Source organism: Equus asinus, chromosome 5 (assembly GCF_041296235.1).
Source record: "Equus asinus isolate D_3611 breed Donkey chromosome 5, EquAss-T2T_v2, whole genome shotgun sequence".
Classification (NCBI taxonomy): domain Eukaryota; kingdom Metazoa; phylum Chordata; class Mammalia; order Perissodactyla; family Equidae; genus Equus; species Equus asinus.
The window spans coordinates 89,419,328-89,433,831 of NC_091794.1; the positions used below are offsets into that span (position 1 = coordinate 89,419,328).

A 14,504-nucleotide genomic window follows, 5' to 3' on the forward strand; every position below is an offset into this window, starting at 1 on the left:
AAGGACCTGGCAACTCACGTCAGAAAAAATTGGCCATGAAAACCCTATGAATAGCAGCAGAGCATTGTCTCATATAGCTCTGGGAGGTGAGAGGATGGTACAAAAAGACTGGACAGGATTCTGTTCTGCTGGACACAGGGTCACCAGGAGTTGGAATCGACACGACTGCGCCAACAACAACATAAGTGGGATCACATAGTATAGATTCTTTTATGTCTGGCTTCTTTCAATATCAAAGATAAACATAGCCAGACGTTAAAGTGGTGAATGGATTTTGTTCAGTAATTACTGACAGTAGACGAAAGAGCTCAGCTCCATTCTGATTTATGCCGAGGTGATTGGGCCTTTTAAAAGGGAGAGTGAGGGAAAGAGGAGAGCACGGGGCTCAGCAGAGTCAGTGAAATGAAAAATTACAAAAGGTTGGTCAGTGTAAATTCGATTAGGCCAGCTATGTTTGCTAGCTGGCAGTTAGGGGGTTAGGATGCTATCCTCCCAGAGAGACTGGGAGTCCTTCCTGATGATTACATTTCAAAGGAATGGCTCTCGAGTCCTTGAGAAAGACACTTGTGAGTTGTAAGAGATAAATATTCTCAACTGTAAGCCTTTTCAGTAAATGCTCTAAGGGAGGTCAAGGGCCTATTGTCAGGTGGTGGCTAGAACAAACACCAGCTTCTCCCGGCAGGCAGTGTGGAGCTTTCTGAGGCAGGCGTTGTAATGGGGAGCTGGGCTGATCTAGGAACACAGCCCTATTCTGCTGGAAGCCATGCTAGAGTTTGGTCAAGTCTCTTAGTGCAGGGGAGTGGATGGAATTGTCACGTGCCGGGGTTCTGCAGTTTTCACTTAACACTTTTGAGATTCATGTTAATGCATGTATCAGAAGTTCCTGCTTTCTTATTGCTGAGTACTATTGCATTGTATAATTATTCCTCAGTTTGCTTAGCTGTTCTTTTATTGATGAACACTGAGTTTTTAATTTTGGGGAATAAAATTGCTGTGAGCATTCTTGTATGTTCTTTTGTGGACACATACTTTGATTTCTCTAGGGTTAATACCTGTCATTTTCTTTTAAATTACTTGTTGTCTCTGCTGGTCATTGAGCCCCTTTGTGCTTAAAATGTATTAAGTCCTCAGTAATATTTTTGAATGAATTAGAGAAGAATTTGAACCTTGAGTGCCACCCAAACTCTGTTATGGTGCGAAGTGTACTAAATTGGGAGTCAGAAAATCTAAATTCTTGTCACAACTCTGCCTCTAATCCACAGTGTAGTCCTGAACAAGTCACACGGTCTCTCTGGATTTCAGCTTGCTTTCTTTTTTTTTTTAAGATTTTTTATTTTTTCCTTTTTCTCCCCAAAGCCCCCCAGTACTTAGTTGTATATTCTTCGTTGTGGGTCCTTCTAGTTGTGGCATGTGGGACGCTGCCTCAGCGTGGTTTGATGAGCAGTGCCATGTCCGCGCCCAGGATTCGAACCAACAAAACACTGGGCTGCCTGCAGCGGAGCGCGCGAACTTAACCACTTGGCCACGGGGCCAGCCCCTCAGCTTTCTTTTTATAAGTGCGGGAATTATGTTAAATGATCTCCAAGACTTCTAACCTGAATAGTCCATGGTCCTGAGTGGGAAGATTGATGGAAATCATGACAGGAGTGAAGAACAGACTCAGAAATGTTGAGATAACACATCCAATGGGAGCTTGCTGTAGTAGCAGTTGAGAATTTCTGGTATTCCTGTGAGAACATCAGGAAAAAGCTCGTAATACGTATGGTAGAGGTTATGTTCTAAAACTGTTTTATCAGCCAAGGACGTCATCAAGAAGTACTTCAAATGCAAGAAATCAACAAATAAAAAACTTGGCTGTTAAAAAACACACACACACAAAAACTCCTATTTTATCTAGGATTTGGCTAGCTGTTCATGAAAAGGGTAAGACAGAGAAATCTGGAATTTTATATCTCTGATGATGTCGTTCCTAGAATTTTGATCCTTCACACAATAGATATTTAGAAGAGATGCTGTTGTTTTATTGAGGAAAAGTAACTAATGTCAGGAAATGGCATTTGTTTATTGAGAAATTAAAACATATTAGACATTTTTTAGATCACCCAGAGGCCGTGGTCCTGCTGCCTTCCAGAAATTGTCTTTCATTTATATAAACCTTGGGTGCCGGCCCCATGGCTGAGTGGTTAAGTTCGCGCACTCCGCTGCGGTGGCCAGGGTTTTGCTGGTTTGGATCCTGGGCACAGACATGGCACCACTCATCAGCCCATGCTGAGGCGGCATCCCACATGCCACAACTAGAAGGACCCACAACTAAAATATACGACTATGTACTGGGGGGATTTGGGGAGAAAAAAGCAGAAAGGAAAAAAAAAAAGAAGATTGGCAATAGTTGTTAGCTCAGGTGCCAATCTTTAAAAAAATAAAAAATAAATCTGGGCTTTTTAAAAAATAACCCTTAACAAAGCAATTAACTTTGTTGTGTAAATGAATAGCAAAAGGTATGGTCTGCTCCACATTTTCTTGCTCTTCAAGGATGATGTTCTTTTTTTTTTTTTAATTAAACACATTTCTTTTTTTTCTGAGGAAGATTAGCCCTGAGCTAACGTCCGTGCCCATCTTCCTCTACCTTATATGTTGGATGCCTGCCTCATTTGACTTGACAAGTGGTGCGTGGGTCCACACCCGGGATCCAAACCGGTGAACCCCAGGCTGCCAAAGTGGAACATTCAGACTTAACCACTGTGCCACGGGGCCAGCCCAAGGATGACATTGTTAATAATGAACTAGAATTATTTTCTTGGGATTTACAAGTCAAATCTAGTGACTTATAAGTGTTTTTCCCTCTCTCCCTCAGATTTGGATCATACTGCGGATGTCCAGTGAGTATAGCTGGAGTTTATGCCTTTGAAACCATGTGCTTAAATAGGAAAGCTGATGTTTTGGTCTTGATGTCCCTGGTTTTCATTTTTCTCCTCCTGTTTTGGGTCCTTAGAACACGAAAATGAAGTTTAAAAGTGCCCGGTTTCAGTGCCGTTCCATTGATTGAGGCCTTTGGTTTTGTGTTGATCATGTTGATTTTATTTGTGCTGTCAGGTGTTCTCTCTTGCAGTGGATTGTATTCCACAGGGCATGAATGCATCTCTTTAGGTTACACGCGTGGGGAGATACTCTGGAGGAAGCATTTGAGCAATGTGCAATGGCCATGTTCGGTTACATGACAGACACTGGGACTGTGGAGCCCCTCCAAACAGTAGAAGTAGAAACCCAAGGTAACCAGTTCATTCACAAGGAAGAAATTGCTACACAAAGGTGCAGCATTCTACATAATTTCAGTATATTTTCGCACTAAGAACAACAAAATTGATTATGAGCCTGTTCTTCCCTCCACTAGTCTAAGAAATTCATTGCACTTTTAAATTCAAACAAGTTTTTAGAGACAAGAATTATCAAACATCGTACTATTATGGTTCTTTTTGATCCTATGTAGGAGATGACTTAGAATCTCTTCTGTTTCACTTTTTGGATGAGTGGCTTTATAAGTTTAGTGCTGATGAATTCTTCATACCCAGGGTAAGCAAGGGTTTTGTTTTGTTTTTTACTGAGCAAATGGGTTCTTAGTGCATATTTTAAAATAGAACAAGTGATTTCAAATAGAACATGTGGTGCAAGACCAGCCGTACAGATATGTAAGACGACATTGATTTGCAGAAATGGTAATCCATAGGCACTTCTTGGTTAAGCTGAGGTTGCCTATGTATATGTATTTTGCATTTAGATGTCTTATTAACTTGTCACTAATCAGGATTGTGTCATAGGAATGCACCTACTGTCTTCATCTACCCTTTTTGTGTCTCCCAAGTTTGAGCTATATTTATGTCCATCCATATGTTCCTTTTGTCTCATGTGAAATTTAGCAGCTCTGCCATGTTGGCCTAAGTTAAAAAATTGCTGCTTTTAGTTTTTCTTGACGTGGAAAAGGAAAAGCCAAATGGAGATTGCTTGTTGCCATCAACGTCTAAAAGGGAACACCTCTCCAACATCCTTGTTATCTAACACACGCAGCCCTCCCTGCTTCCATACCCCTCCGTTCTCTCCCTTACCAGCTCCACTACGTCTGCTCTTCCAGCTGGGTCATTCATCCTACAAAGTTCAAGTGCCTCCAGTATTATATGAATATAGACTGAGAGTGAGTGAAATCCCACATCATCCTACTCTATCTATCTTACAGAGAAATTCTTTTGACTCATGTTTTTAGATTGTACATTTTTCAAGAATGCCTTCCTTGACTATATAAGAAAAAACTTTCTTACCTTGAAATATATTTAGTTCATTGTCCTATTTTAGTTAACATTTTAATTTTCTTTGCTTCAGAGAAGTTGTATTATTTTGTAGGAAAGATGGTAACCTAGGCAGGTTTTAATAGATGGTCTGTTATGAACATTTTTTAAAATTTAAAAAAATGTTTTTCCTCTTAGGAAGTGAAAGTGCTTAATATTGATCAAAGAAATTTCAAATTACGGTCCATTGGGTAAGTTTTGAAAATCTTTCTCTTTCCTTTTTTCTTTTTGGTGAGGAAGATTGACCCTGAGCTAACATCTGTGTCAATCTTCTATTTTGTTTGTGGGATGCTGCCACAGCATGGCTTGATGAGTGGTGTGTAGCTCCACACATGGGATCCAAACCCACAAACCCCAGGCCACCAAAGCAGAGCGTGCACCCAGTGAGTTTGCCACCAGGCTGGCCCCTGAAAATCTTTTAAGTAGCAAGTCATGAAAGATGTTAAAGTTATATTCTTCACTGAAGAAAATTCTGTCCTCCCAGGAGGACAGAAATGTTAAGTCAGAGGACCAACTGCATCCCATGGGGCTTTGCAGGTTAAGCTTCATGAGGCACCTAGGAGCAAGGGCTCACCTCAGCTTTGGCAGACCAGAAACTTCTCAGAACAAAGTTGATGTGGGTTCTTAAACCTGATTCCCTATTTGGTGATTTTTAGCACAAAAAATATGTAATTGCTAGATGGCACAGATATTTGCATAAAACCCAGCTTGGCGCTGGGGAACACTGATGCCTGCTTTCTCATGCATCCTCACCCTGGACTCCTTTCAAACCAGTCCCTCCTCTCCACAGACTATACTTTGCCCTCCAAACATTTGATTGGCTCACTTCGATTGGACTTGGTGTTCCCCAAGCTTCTTCAGTCACTTAGTGATATCTTTTAGGTTATTTCTATATAAAGCTATTTATATAGCTTGAATTTTATTCGTTTTTATTTGTTTCTTTTTATAAAGTGAGGTCTTTCATCATCTCCCCCTCCTTTTTTTTTTTTTATGGGTAAGGAAACAGGCTTATCCAAGGGTACTTAGCTAATAAATGGTCAAAGAGAATTTTTAAACTTTGCTCTCTACTCCTGCTACTGCTTCTGCTACTGCTGTGATCTTCAGCCACATTAGTGTTGACGGGAGAGAGGATGCTCATCCCAGGTCCTAGGAAGGTACCTTTCTAGGGCCTTCTCTATACAGACCATGGACATTTTTTTAAAAGTTATAAAATATAAGTCAAGTTCAGACCGTAAGTCTATAGCCCTGAGTACACTGAACATTTGAACATGCCACTCATTATGAAACAATATTTATTAAATAATGTTTATTGAGGCTCTACCATACGCACACTATACCAGGGCACTTTTTTTTTAGAGCAGCTATCAACCTTGTCACAATGGCTGTGGTGCATAAGTCCCTCAACAGCTGTATCTGCCGGCAGTCAAACTGAAATTTATAGCTTCCTTACCCTTCCCATCTCTTTTGGCTTTCTAGTATCTTAACCACGTTTATAAGGCTTATTTTAAAATATATGAAGAGAGAACAAATATGAAATCTTGGCAATCTTAATCATGTTTTAATTTTCCTTCTCAAGGTGGGGAGAAGAATTCTCATTGTCCAAACACCCTCAGGTAAGGTTTTAAGCCAGCCATTAAAAACATTTCATACTTTCTCACCGTAAAGTCAGTATACGCAGCAGTAAACTTCGGCGGGTTCTCCTAAATCGGTGTGAAGTGGTTTGTTTTTCTCAGCCTTCTCTGCCCTGTCTGGACTTGTTCTGTTCAGACACTGATCTCACCACACATGTGATTTGGTGGGTGAGGAGTCAGCCCTGGGTTCTAGGGGCAGTTTTGTTAAGGATTGTTGTCGGGCTTAAAAGCCCCTTTGCCTTTTCCAGCTTTGACATCTTCCCCTGGAATGCATTGCTGGACTGGATGTTCTCTGAAGTCCCTGCTACCTTCTCTGCTTCTCCAGATTCTGTATTTGCCAGCCTGTGTGGCTTCACTCTATACTAGTCAAATCTGTTGGAATAGGGGTAGGCAAATTTTTTCGGTCAAGGACAAGATAATGTTTTAAGCTTTGTGGGCAGAGAGTGATGGAAGAGCAACTACTCAGCTCTTCTATTATAGCACTAAAGTAGCCACGGACAATAAATAAATGAATGAATGTGATTGTGTTGCAGTAAAACTGTATTTACGGACATCAAAATCTGAATTTTATCTCATTTTCAAATGTGAAATATTATTATTTTTTATTTTTCTTCAACCATTTAGAAATGTAAAAACCATTCCTGGTTTGTGGGGCTGCACAAAAATAGGTGGCAGGCCAGATTCGGCCTGTGATTGGTAGTTTGCTGGCCCCTGTGTTTAGGCCAAGGAGACTTAAATTAGTTGGAGGTGACTGGGAAATCCTGGTTGCTTCCAGTGGCTGCAGTGTCATTTCTTCAACCACAGTATAATGAAATGAAGCCTGGTGAGGGAGTCTCAGGGGAGAGAAGCTTAAAAAGAAGGGAAACCAGTAAGGGGGGGAGTGTGAATTGAAAACAAATCATTTTTATAATACAAATGACAGTGGAACTTTCTTTTGAACTTATTATGTTTGAGATGCCTATTAGACATCTAAATGGAGATGTCAGATAATAGGCATTTGCTTGTGGGATGACTGTGGTTCAGAGGATAGGTGTATCTGGAAATATGAATTTAGGAGTCACCACTGAATAGATGATATTTATAGCCATAGGGCTAGATGAGATCACCAAGGAGGGAGTGTAAAGAAGAGAGAGTAGTAGAAAGGACTGAGCCCTTGGGTACTAAGTTTGGAAGAGAAGAAGGGAAAAAGGAAAGAGGGGGGCTGGCTCCATGGCCTGGTGGTTAAGTTCGGCATGCTCTGCTTTGGCAGCCTGGGTTCGGATCCCAGGCGTGCACCTACACCACTCGTGGGTGGCCATGTTGTGGTGGCAACCCACATAGAAAACAGAAGAAGACTGGCACAGATGTTAGCTCAGGGCAAATCTTCCTCAGCAAAAAAAAAAAAAAGGAAAAGAGGGAGGAGAGCCTAGTGAGAGGGGACAAAAGAAGAGGGGTGCCCTAGAAGCCAGATATGTAATGCTCTTGAGACTGCCCAGAGGTTGAGTGAGATAAGGGTTGGGACTTGAGCATGGATTTACTAATTGTGGAAAGATGTGTATAAATACTTGGGGTGGATTAGGGAGGGAGTGAGAGGTGGGAAAGTAAAAGCAGTATGTGGAGACAGTTCTTTTGAAGAGTTTGCAGAAAAGTGGAACATACGGCTAGAACGTTAGTAGCTAGAGGGGAATGTGGCCAGTCGGGGAGGAGTGTAGAAGTGTTTTGTCTTGTTTTAGCGAAGAGGTTTTGTAGCACCCTTGTGTGCTAAGTGGAAATAATCTAGAAATTGGGAAAAATTGATCATGCTGGAGAGGGAGAGAATAATTTCAGAGCAAAAGACTTTAAGTTGGTAAGGAGGGGTGTGGGATAGAGTGTTGAGGTGTCGAAGTCTGCCTTCTGCTATGAGCAGGCACAGGCCATTCACTGTGACAGGAGGAGAGGCTACTGTGAGGCCACGTACAGGCGGAGGGTAGGTGTGATGGGGAAGATGCGTCAGTTCTTACTGATGGCTCTTCTTTTCTCGAGGAAGCACGGCTGATCGAGAGTGAGGAGGAAGGAGGGGCGCTCGAGGTGAAGATGTGAAATAATTGCTCAGACAGTGAGAAAGCGAATTTAGTGGTAAATGTAGGGATTACTGGTCAGTGCTGAGTAGCCTTTTGAGATTTGTGGACATACATTTAAGGTGATACCAGCTAGCACGGTGCTCCTGTAGGCAGAAAGCTGAATTTGATTTAGGTTGTAGTTTTTTCAGGTGATTCTGACAGGGGGAACAAGTGAAGGTGGGCGCCATTCAATTGTCTGTGAAATCTTCAAATTTCTTTTGTGCTCCAGAGCCAGCAATGCCAGTCAGCTATTCTCTGATACCTTTTGTGGTGCACAGAATCATTGTAGACTCTTTTCTCGAACTGGTAGGAACTAAGAGCACATGTAATCGTGTGGTTCTAAACTGGGCCAGGGAACATCAGAAACACGTGAGGGAGAAGAGCCCCACGAGGTAGAGGGAGTATCGGCAGCTGAGGAAAGGAGGACAGGCCGAGTTCCTAGGGCGCAGGTTAGGCTGCAGGGAGGAAGTCTGGAGAAGGAGCCCCGAGCCGAACAGTAGGAAAGCTTCGTGTTCTTTGATTCAGCCCACTTGACAAGTGAAGGAGAGGTCGGACAGCTTCCATATCCAGGTGGAAACAAAGCCAGGATTAGAATTCCATCTCCTAACTCCAGTTCAGTGCTCTTTCTGCTGTGCTCGTGTTGCTGCTCGTTTTTGTTGGATCAGTGTCTAATACTGTACTAATTCGATAACCAATTGTTTTATGTGAGTTTTGAGTTTTTCAGAATAACATTAACATTTTGACTTTCTGCCAATTGTTGCTAGAGTTAATGATTCTGATTTCAATATCCTTTTTTTCCTATTTGTTTTTTCTCTGACCCCAACTTTAGGGAACTGAAGTCAAGGCAATTACATATTCAGCAATGCAGGTCTATAATGAAGAGAAGCCAGAAGTTTTTGTGATCATTGACATTTAAGATACCAAAAAAAAAAAGACTCCTATGAAGCACTGTTTTTTCTCTTCCTGTTGAGAAGATACCGTGATTTAAATTCTGCACTACAGTATCTGTTGAAATATGGAGATTTGCAGAGAACATTGTAACATTAAGTGCGACTTTCAGAAATGGCAAATCAGAGCACAGCCTTGATCTGTGTTACCCAAATATTCAAACTTTGAGGAATTCTTCAGGTGGCAAGTGTGGTTCCTCCTTTATTAATTTCCTGATGGAACAGCAGGTGCGTCCCTCTCTTCCAGTGGAATGCAGGCTCTCCAGCCTGGTCCCAAAAGGAAGCATTGATGTAAGCAGCAACCCAAGAGACTCAAGCCTCTGTGTTCTTACTGAATCCAGTTTGAAAAAAATAATAATTTGAGAAATCCTACACCCAGGAGTTTGCTTTTCTTCCAAATTGGTTAAGACATCTATTTTCTATATGTTCATTAAGAGAGGCTGTGTTTTAGATTGCCGTAGGACAGAGCCATTCTGTAGTCCAGTTGGTTTTCTTTTTTTTTTTTTTTTTTGAGGAAGATTAGCCCTGAGCTAACATTTGCCGCCAATCCTCCTCTTTTTGCTGAGGAAGACTGGTCCTGAGCTAACATCTGTGCCCATCTACCTCTATTTTATATGTAGGACGCCTGCCACAGCATGGCTTGATAAGCAGTGCATACGTCCACGCCTGGGATCCAAACCGGCAAACCCTAGGTCACTGAAGCGGACCGCACAAACTTAACCGCTGTGCCACCAGGCCAGGCCCCTACTTGGTTTTCATAGAAGAAATACTTGGTTGAACAATTGGAAGACTTCTCTAGGAAGAACCCCAAGTTTCTCTTTCTCTCACTTTTTATAAGCAGTGCATCTGTACTGACACCTTCCTATTTTCCCACAAGAAAAATTTGATGCCCTTACAAATGGGTCTTTCCTTCTAGCATGTAATTTTATAATAAAGCCAGTATATTTATACAGTTAGAGAAGAAAAGGAGAATTTAAAAAAAGGTTTTTTTAAATTACTTAAGCCCTGCATTTCTAAGAAGACAGGAGGCCAGGGAAACATCTTTAAAATGATCTGAACTTTTCAAAGGAGATAACTTTTAAAAAATGAAACTGCTTTCATTTGATTTGCAACATTATTCTATTCTCTCTTCCTTGATTGAGGTATTCTTTCTTGTGATACAAGAGTTTGCAAAGTTGCTGTTTATTCACAGGTACATGAGAAAAGATTGTCATTGGGTGGTGCCAAATATCTGATAGTCTGCTGAGCTTAACCTAAAAGGAAGAAATTGTCTGTGAGCTTTCTAGGTGTTCTTTCTGAGCACCGCATTCTTTTTCCCTGGGTATTTAACAAAGAAGGGTAAGGAAGACTAGGCCAGGAGCCTGTGGTTTCAACAGTAACTCTTCACATGAATACATAGCAGGATCACTGGGGTAGTGTGCTTCTTAGCCTGCTTTATTGTCAGGCATATTTTGTAAATTTGAATTGTTACCCTCCACACAAAAAATGTCTAGAAGAACCTCTTTGCCTTTTGTTCAGGTGGGGCTGAGATGGGGCTCTGTTTTTTGTGGACCTCTTTGCACATCATGGGCTGCTTGGGGGGTTGACTGTGAAATGAACAATGGGTTACCATGAGGGCACTGGAAGAGCTGAATCCAGAGTAAGAAGAGCTCTTGGGATGTATTAAGCCAAGTAAAGTACAAACTTGACTAGGGAAAAAAGCATAGCTGTATCTCTTGCCACCAGTGCTATATAATGGGGCTCCGTAAAAACAAGTCAGATGTAATTATGCAATACAAATTATATTTATTTTTTTTTTATTTTTTTATTTTTTTAAGATTTTATTTTTTCCTTTTTCCCCCCAAAGCCCCCTGGTACATAGATGTATATTCTTCGTTGTGGGTCCTTCTAGTTGTGGCATGTGGGACGCTGCCTCTGCTTGGCTTGATGAGCAGTGCCATGTCCGCGCCCAGGATTCGAACCAACGAAACACTGGGCCGCCTGCAGCGGAGCGCACGAGCTTAACCACTCAGCCACAGGGCCAGCCCCCAAATTATATTTATTTCTATTAAAAAAGATGACTGACAAAGACTGTCCCATTTTCCCCGACACTTATTCTAAAAGTTCAAAAGCTAATATTTAGGAAAAATACTTAAATTCCAGAAATATATGGTTTCTTAGGACAAGAGCGTAGAGAATAGTGGATTTCTATTGTTTTTTCCCACTGCCGAATAAATATACAACTGTATGTGTTTTGAAAATTACCTGCAAGTATAGACTTTACGGACAGTAGAGTCATGGATTCAATCTTGACCCTGTCATTCACTAGCTCTATGACTTTGGGACATTTTCTTAACCTCTCTGAGGCTCAGTGTCCTCAACTCTGAAATGGAGGTAATGCCTACTCACAGACCAGGTGTCCCTGGCATTGCTAGGATAGTTAAGAATTTTATTTTGTAAATGAAGAGAAAGGGAGTCATTTTGGAATTACACTTGGAGCTGTGGAATTTAAACGCTACTGTGCTAACTTTTTATTTCGAGGATTTTGGGGATGTAGTGGTTAATAGCACAAACTGGGGCCAGATCACTGGGGTTCAAGTCCTGGTTCTGCCACTGACTAACTGTCCATTTGGGGCATGTTGCTTAACCTCTCTGTGCCTTATATCCTCATTTTAACTCGTGATTGTAGTACTTGTAGGGTTGTTGAGAGGATTAAATAAGAGGTATACACTTAAAGCTCTTAGGACGGTGCCTGACACATGGTAAATGCTGTCAGTGAGGGCTGGTATTATTATTGGAACAAGCAGAAAAGCTAACAGCTCCCTTTTCCTCCTTAATTTTTGAAAAAGTGCACAGTGCTTGGTTAGGGGGTGTGGCCGGCCTAGAAATCACTGGTAGCCAGTGCCCTTCTGCTAGTCTCTGTTTTTTAAGAAGGGCAAACAAAGCTACCCTTTCTGCCTTTCCCTCTCTTCTTTCTCTTCTGTCTTCTTTTCCTTTCCTGCTTCTCTACTCCAAGTCTTTCCTGTGTTAATCTAGTTTTCTTTCTTCCATATCTGAGTTGAGCATCTGTTTTCAAAAGCTGTGCCTGTCCATTTATGACAAACCAATTGCCCTTCTAGGGGGCTCCCTTCCATTTATGGTCTCTTGCTGATTCCCTTGCAGCTCACAGTATTAAACATTCAAGGGATGTGTCACAGCGAGAAGAAAGACAAATCATTGGGTGACTGTGTTTCTGCCTTCATCCTTGTTCCCATGGCCTCTCCAGAGTCTTCTCTCAGTACCAGTTCAGCCCACCCACTATCACCCACCAGGCAAGTTCACACAAAAACTCACCAGTAACTACCTTTGAATTTTTGCCCAGATTCTTTTTCTCTTTGTTTTTATAACAACTTTATTGAGATATAATTCACATACCATACAATTCAGCCATTCAACAATTTTTGCTGTATTTTCACAGTTGTGCAACCATCGCCACAATCAATTTTAGAGCATTTGCACTCCAAAAAGAAACACACTACCTTTTAAGCAGTCACCCTCCCCCCAGCCCTCCCAGCCCTAGGCAACCTGATCTGCTTTCTGTTTTGTAGATCTGTCTATTCTGTTGCCCAGATTCTTACCTGCCAATCTTGTCCTTTTTCAATATATGTAACTGGAAACTCACCTCTTAGAAGTTATTTGGACTCATCCCGCCTGCTCGATCCCTGCTTTACTGGGTCCTCTCAGTCCCAATGGAATACATAGACAACATCTTACATTTACTGATGCGTTGCTGCGTAAAGTTCCTTGAGTCAGTTAATACACGTAGCCGCAACTCCCCTGTGAAGTTGTAAGCACTTTAAGGAGCGAGGGAACTGGCTTCTGGTTGCTTTATATACACCTCCTTTGAACCTTCTTTTAGTGGTCTGTTTCAGTGACGCCTAATCCAGGTCTTCCTGATTCCAGAGCCCCTGGTGACATGCTCCTTAGGGAGAGACCCTTATTGTCATGTTTTCATATCCAAATTCCACTTCCTTTATTTTCATCAGTGGCGCCCTGACCCGCCCACTCTCCAGACTGGAATTGCCTTGGACTCCTCTCACACTTCCGTTCCCTGCACTCAGCTATTTGCTAGTTTTCCTCAGTTATGTTGACCGACTTTCTTCTTCCTTCATTGTGTCTCCTAATTGGATGTTCTTTCCATTTGTCAAGGCATGGCTTGTAATTGCCCTTTTTTAAAAAAAAAAAATATCAACATAGGTTATTTGCATGTTGAGATTAACAACCCTTTTTATCTATATTCATTTTTGTGTAAAAACAAAACTCTCCCTGCCCAAACGTACTTCTGGCACCTGGCACCTCCCTTCATCATTGGCCGTGTCTGTCTCCCCAGCTGGAATGTAAAGTTCCTCCAGGGCTTCATTTCATTGCTCTGCCTGCATGTGATAGGGGTTCCTCAAGTCATTATAAATGCCTCAGTTTGCAATATGTGGATATTTCTGTGTGTGTTACATAAAGATAGGAGCCAAGGCTTCCAGTTTTTCATGAAACTTCCAAACTCTGATCTTGGTTCTTTCTTTTTAATTTTTTTCTATTTTATTTTTTATTGAGGTTATGATAGTTTTACAACCTTGTGAAATTTCAGTTGTGTATTATTATTTGTCAGTCATACTGTAGGTGCACCACTTCACCCTTCGTGCCCCCCCCCTTCCCCTGGTAACCACTAATCTGTTCTCTTTGTCCAGTGTTTAACTTCCACGTGTAAGTGGAGTCATACAGAGATTGTCTTTCTCTATCTGTTGGCCCATTCTTTTCACCACTCTAAGCCAGTTTCTTCATCTGCCGTTATAGTACCTACTTTGCAGGGCTGTCAGGTTAAAACACTTGTTGCTCAGTGTTTCTCTTAAAGAGTTATGAGCCCCTGAAAAAGAGAGGGCAGGAAGAGAAGAAAGGAAGAGGGGGCCGCCCCTTGGCCGAGTGGTTGAGTTCGTGTGCTCTGCTTTGGTGGCCCAGGGTTCCACCGGTTTGGGTCCTGGGCACGGACATGGCACCGCTCATCAGGCCACAACTAGAAGGACCCATATCTAGGATATGCAGCTATGTACGGAGGGGATTGGGAGAGAAAAAGCAATTAAAAAAAAAAGAAGAAGAAGGGAAGAAAGAAAAGGCAAGCACTCTGGGTAAACTTGAGACCGCCAGCGAGGTAGGTGCCCCTGGCGAAATGTGACCAGCAGTAGCTTCCCGAGCAGGAGTCGTTCTCCAACGCAGGGTCCAGGTTCCGCCCCGGGTGTCTTCCCGCCTCCTGCTGGCTTGGCTGCAGGGAGCGCCGAAGGCTCTCATTGGCCCCCAGGCCGCCTCTCGGAGCGGCGAGGCCCGGGGCGCTGTCCCGCTGTGTGTGGGAGGGGCAGCCGAAGGCGAATTCGGAGACGCCCCAGGCAGGGAAGCGCTTTGTGGCACGGACAACAGTGTTCTAATCGAGAGTCGGGATGAAGTCGACTAGCCCTCTGGTTGTAGGGCAGCGGTTTTAGGCACCGGCTACCGCATCCTGCGTGGACT

At 42.4% G+C, this 14,504-nt stretch overlaps 1 protein-coding gene across 13 annotated transcripts in view; it reads left to right on the forward strand.

The window, feature by feature from the left end:
- Window positions 1–14,504, forward strand: part of ZBTB8OS (zinc finger and BTB domain containing 8 opposite strand) — a 34,896-nt gene that overhangs the window by 8,086 nt on the left and 12,306 nt on the right. For 3 of the 13 annotated variants that reach the window (XR_011503499.1, XR_011503498.1, XM_044770274.2), the window contains exons 2-7: window positions 2,855–2,879; window positions 3,148–3,269; window positions 3,488–3,570; window positions 4,127–4,186; window positions 4,476–4,528; window positions 5,914–5,950. Coding sequence is in view for 11 of the 13 variants with exons in the window: in XM_044770274.2 (XP_044626209.1) it covers window positions 2,855–2,879; window positions 3,148–3,269; window positions 3,488–3,570; window positions 4,127–4,186; window positions 4,476–4,528; window positions 5,914–5,950 (380 nt within the window). In the remaining 2 variants the exon portion in view is untranslated. Of the gene's footprint in view, window positions 1–2,854; window positions 2,880–3,126; window positions 3,270–3,487; window positions 3,571–3,958; window positions 4,187–4,475; window positions 4,529–5,913; window positions 5,951–8,875; window positions 9,366–14,504 lie in introns of those variants that run through there. The other 10 variants (XM_070510436.1, XM_070510438.1, XM_014837900.3 and 7 more) reach the window with 8 other exon arrangements.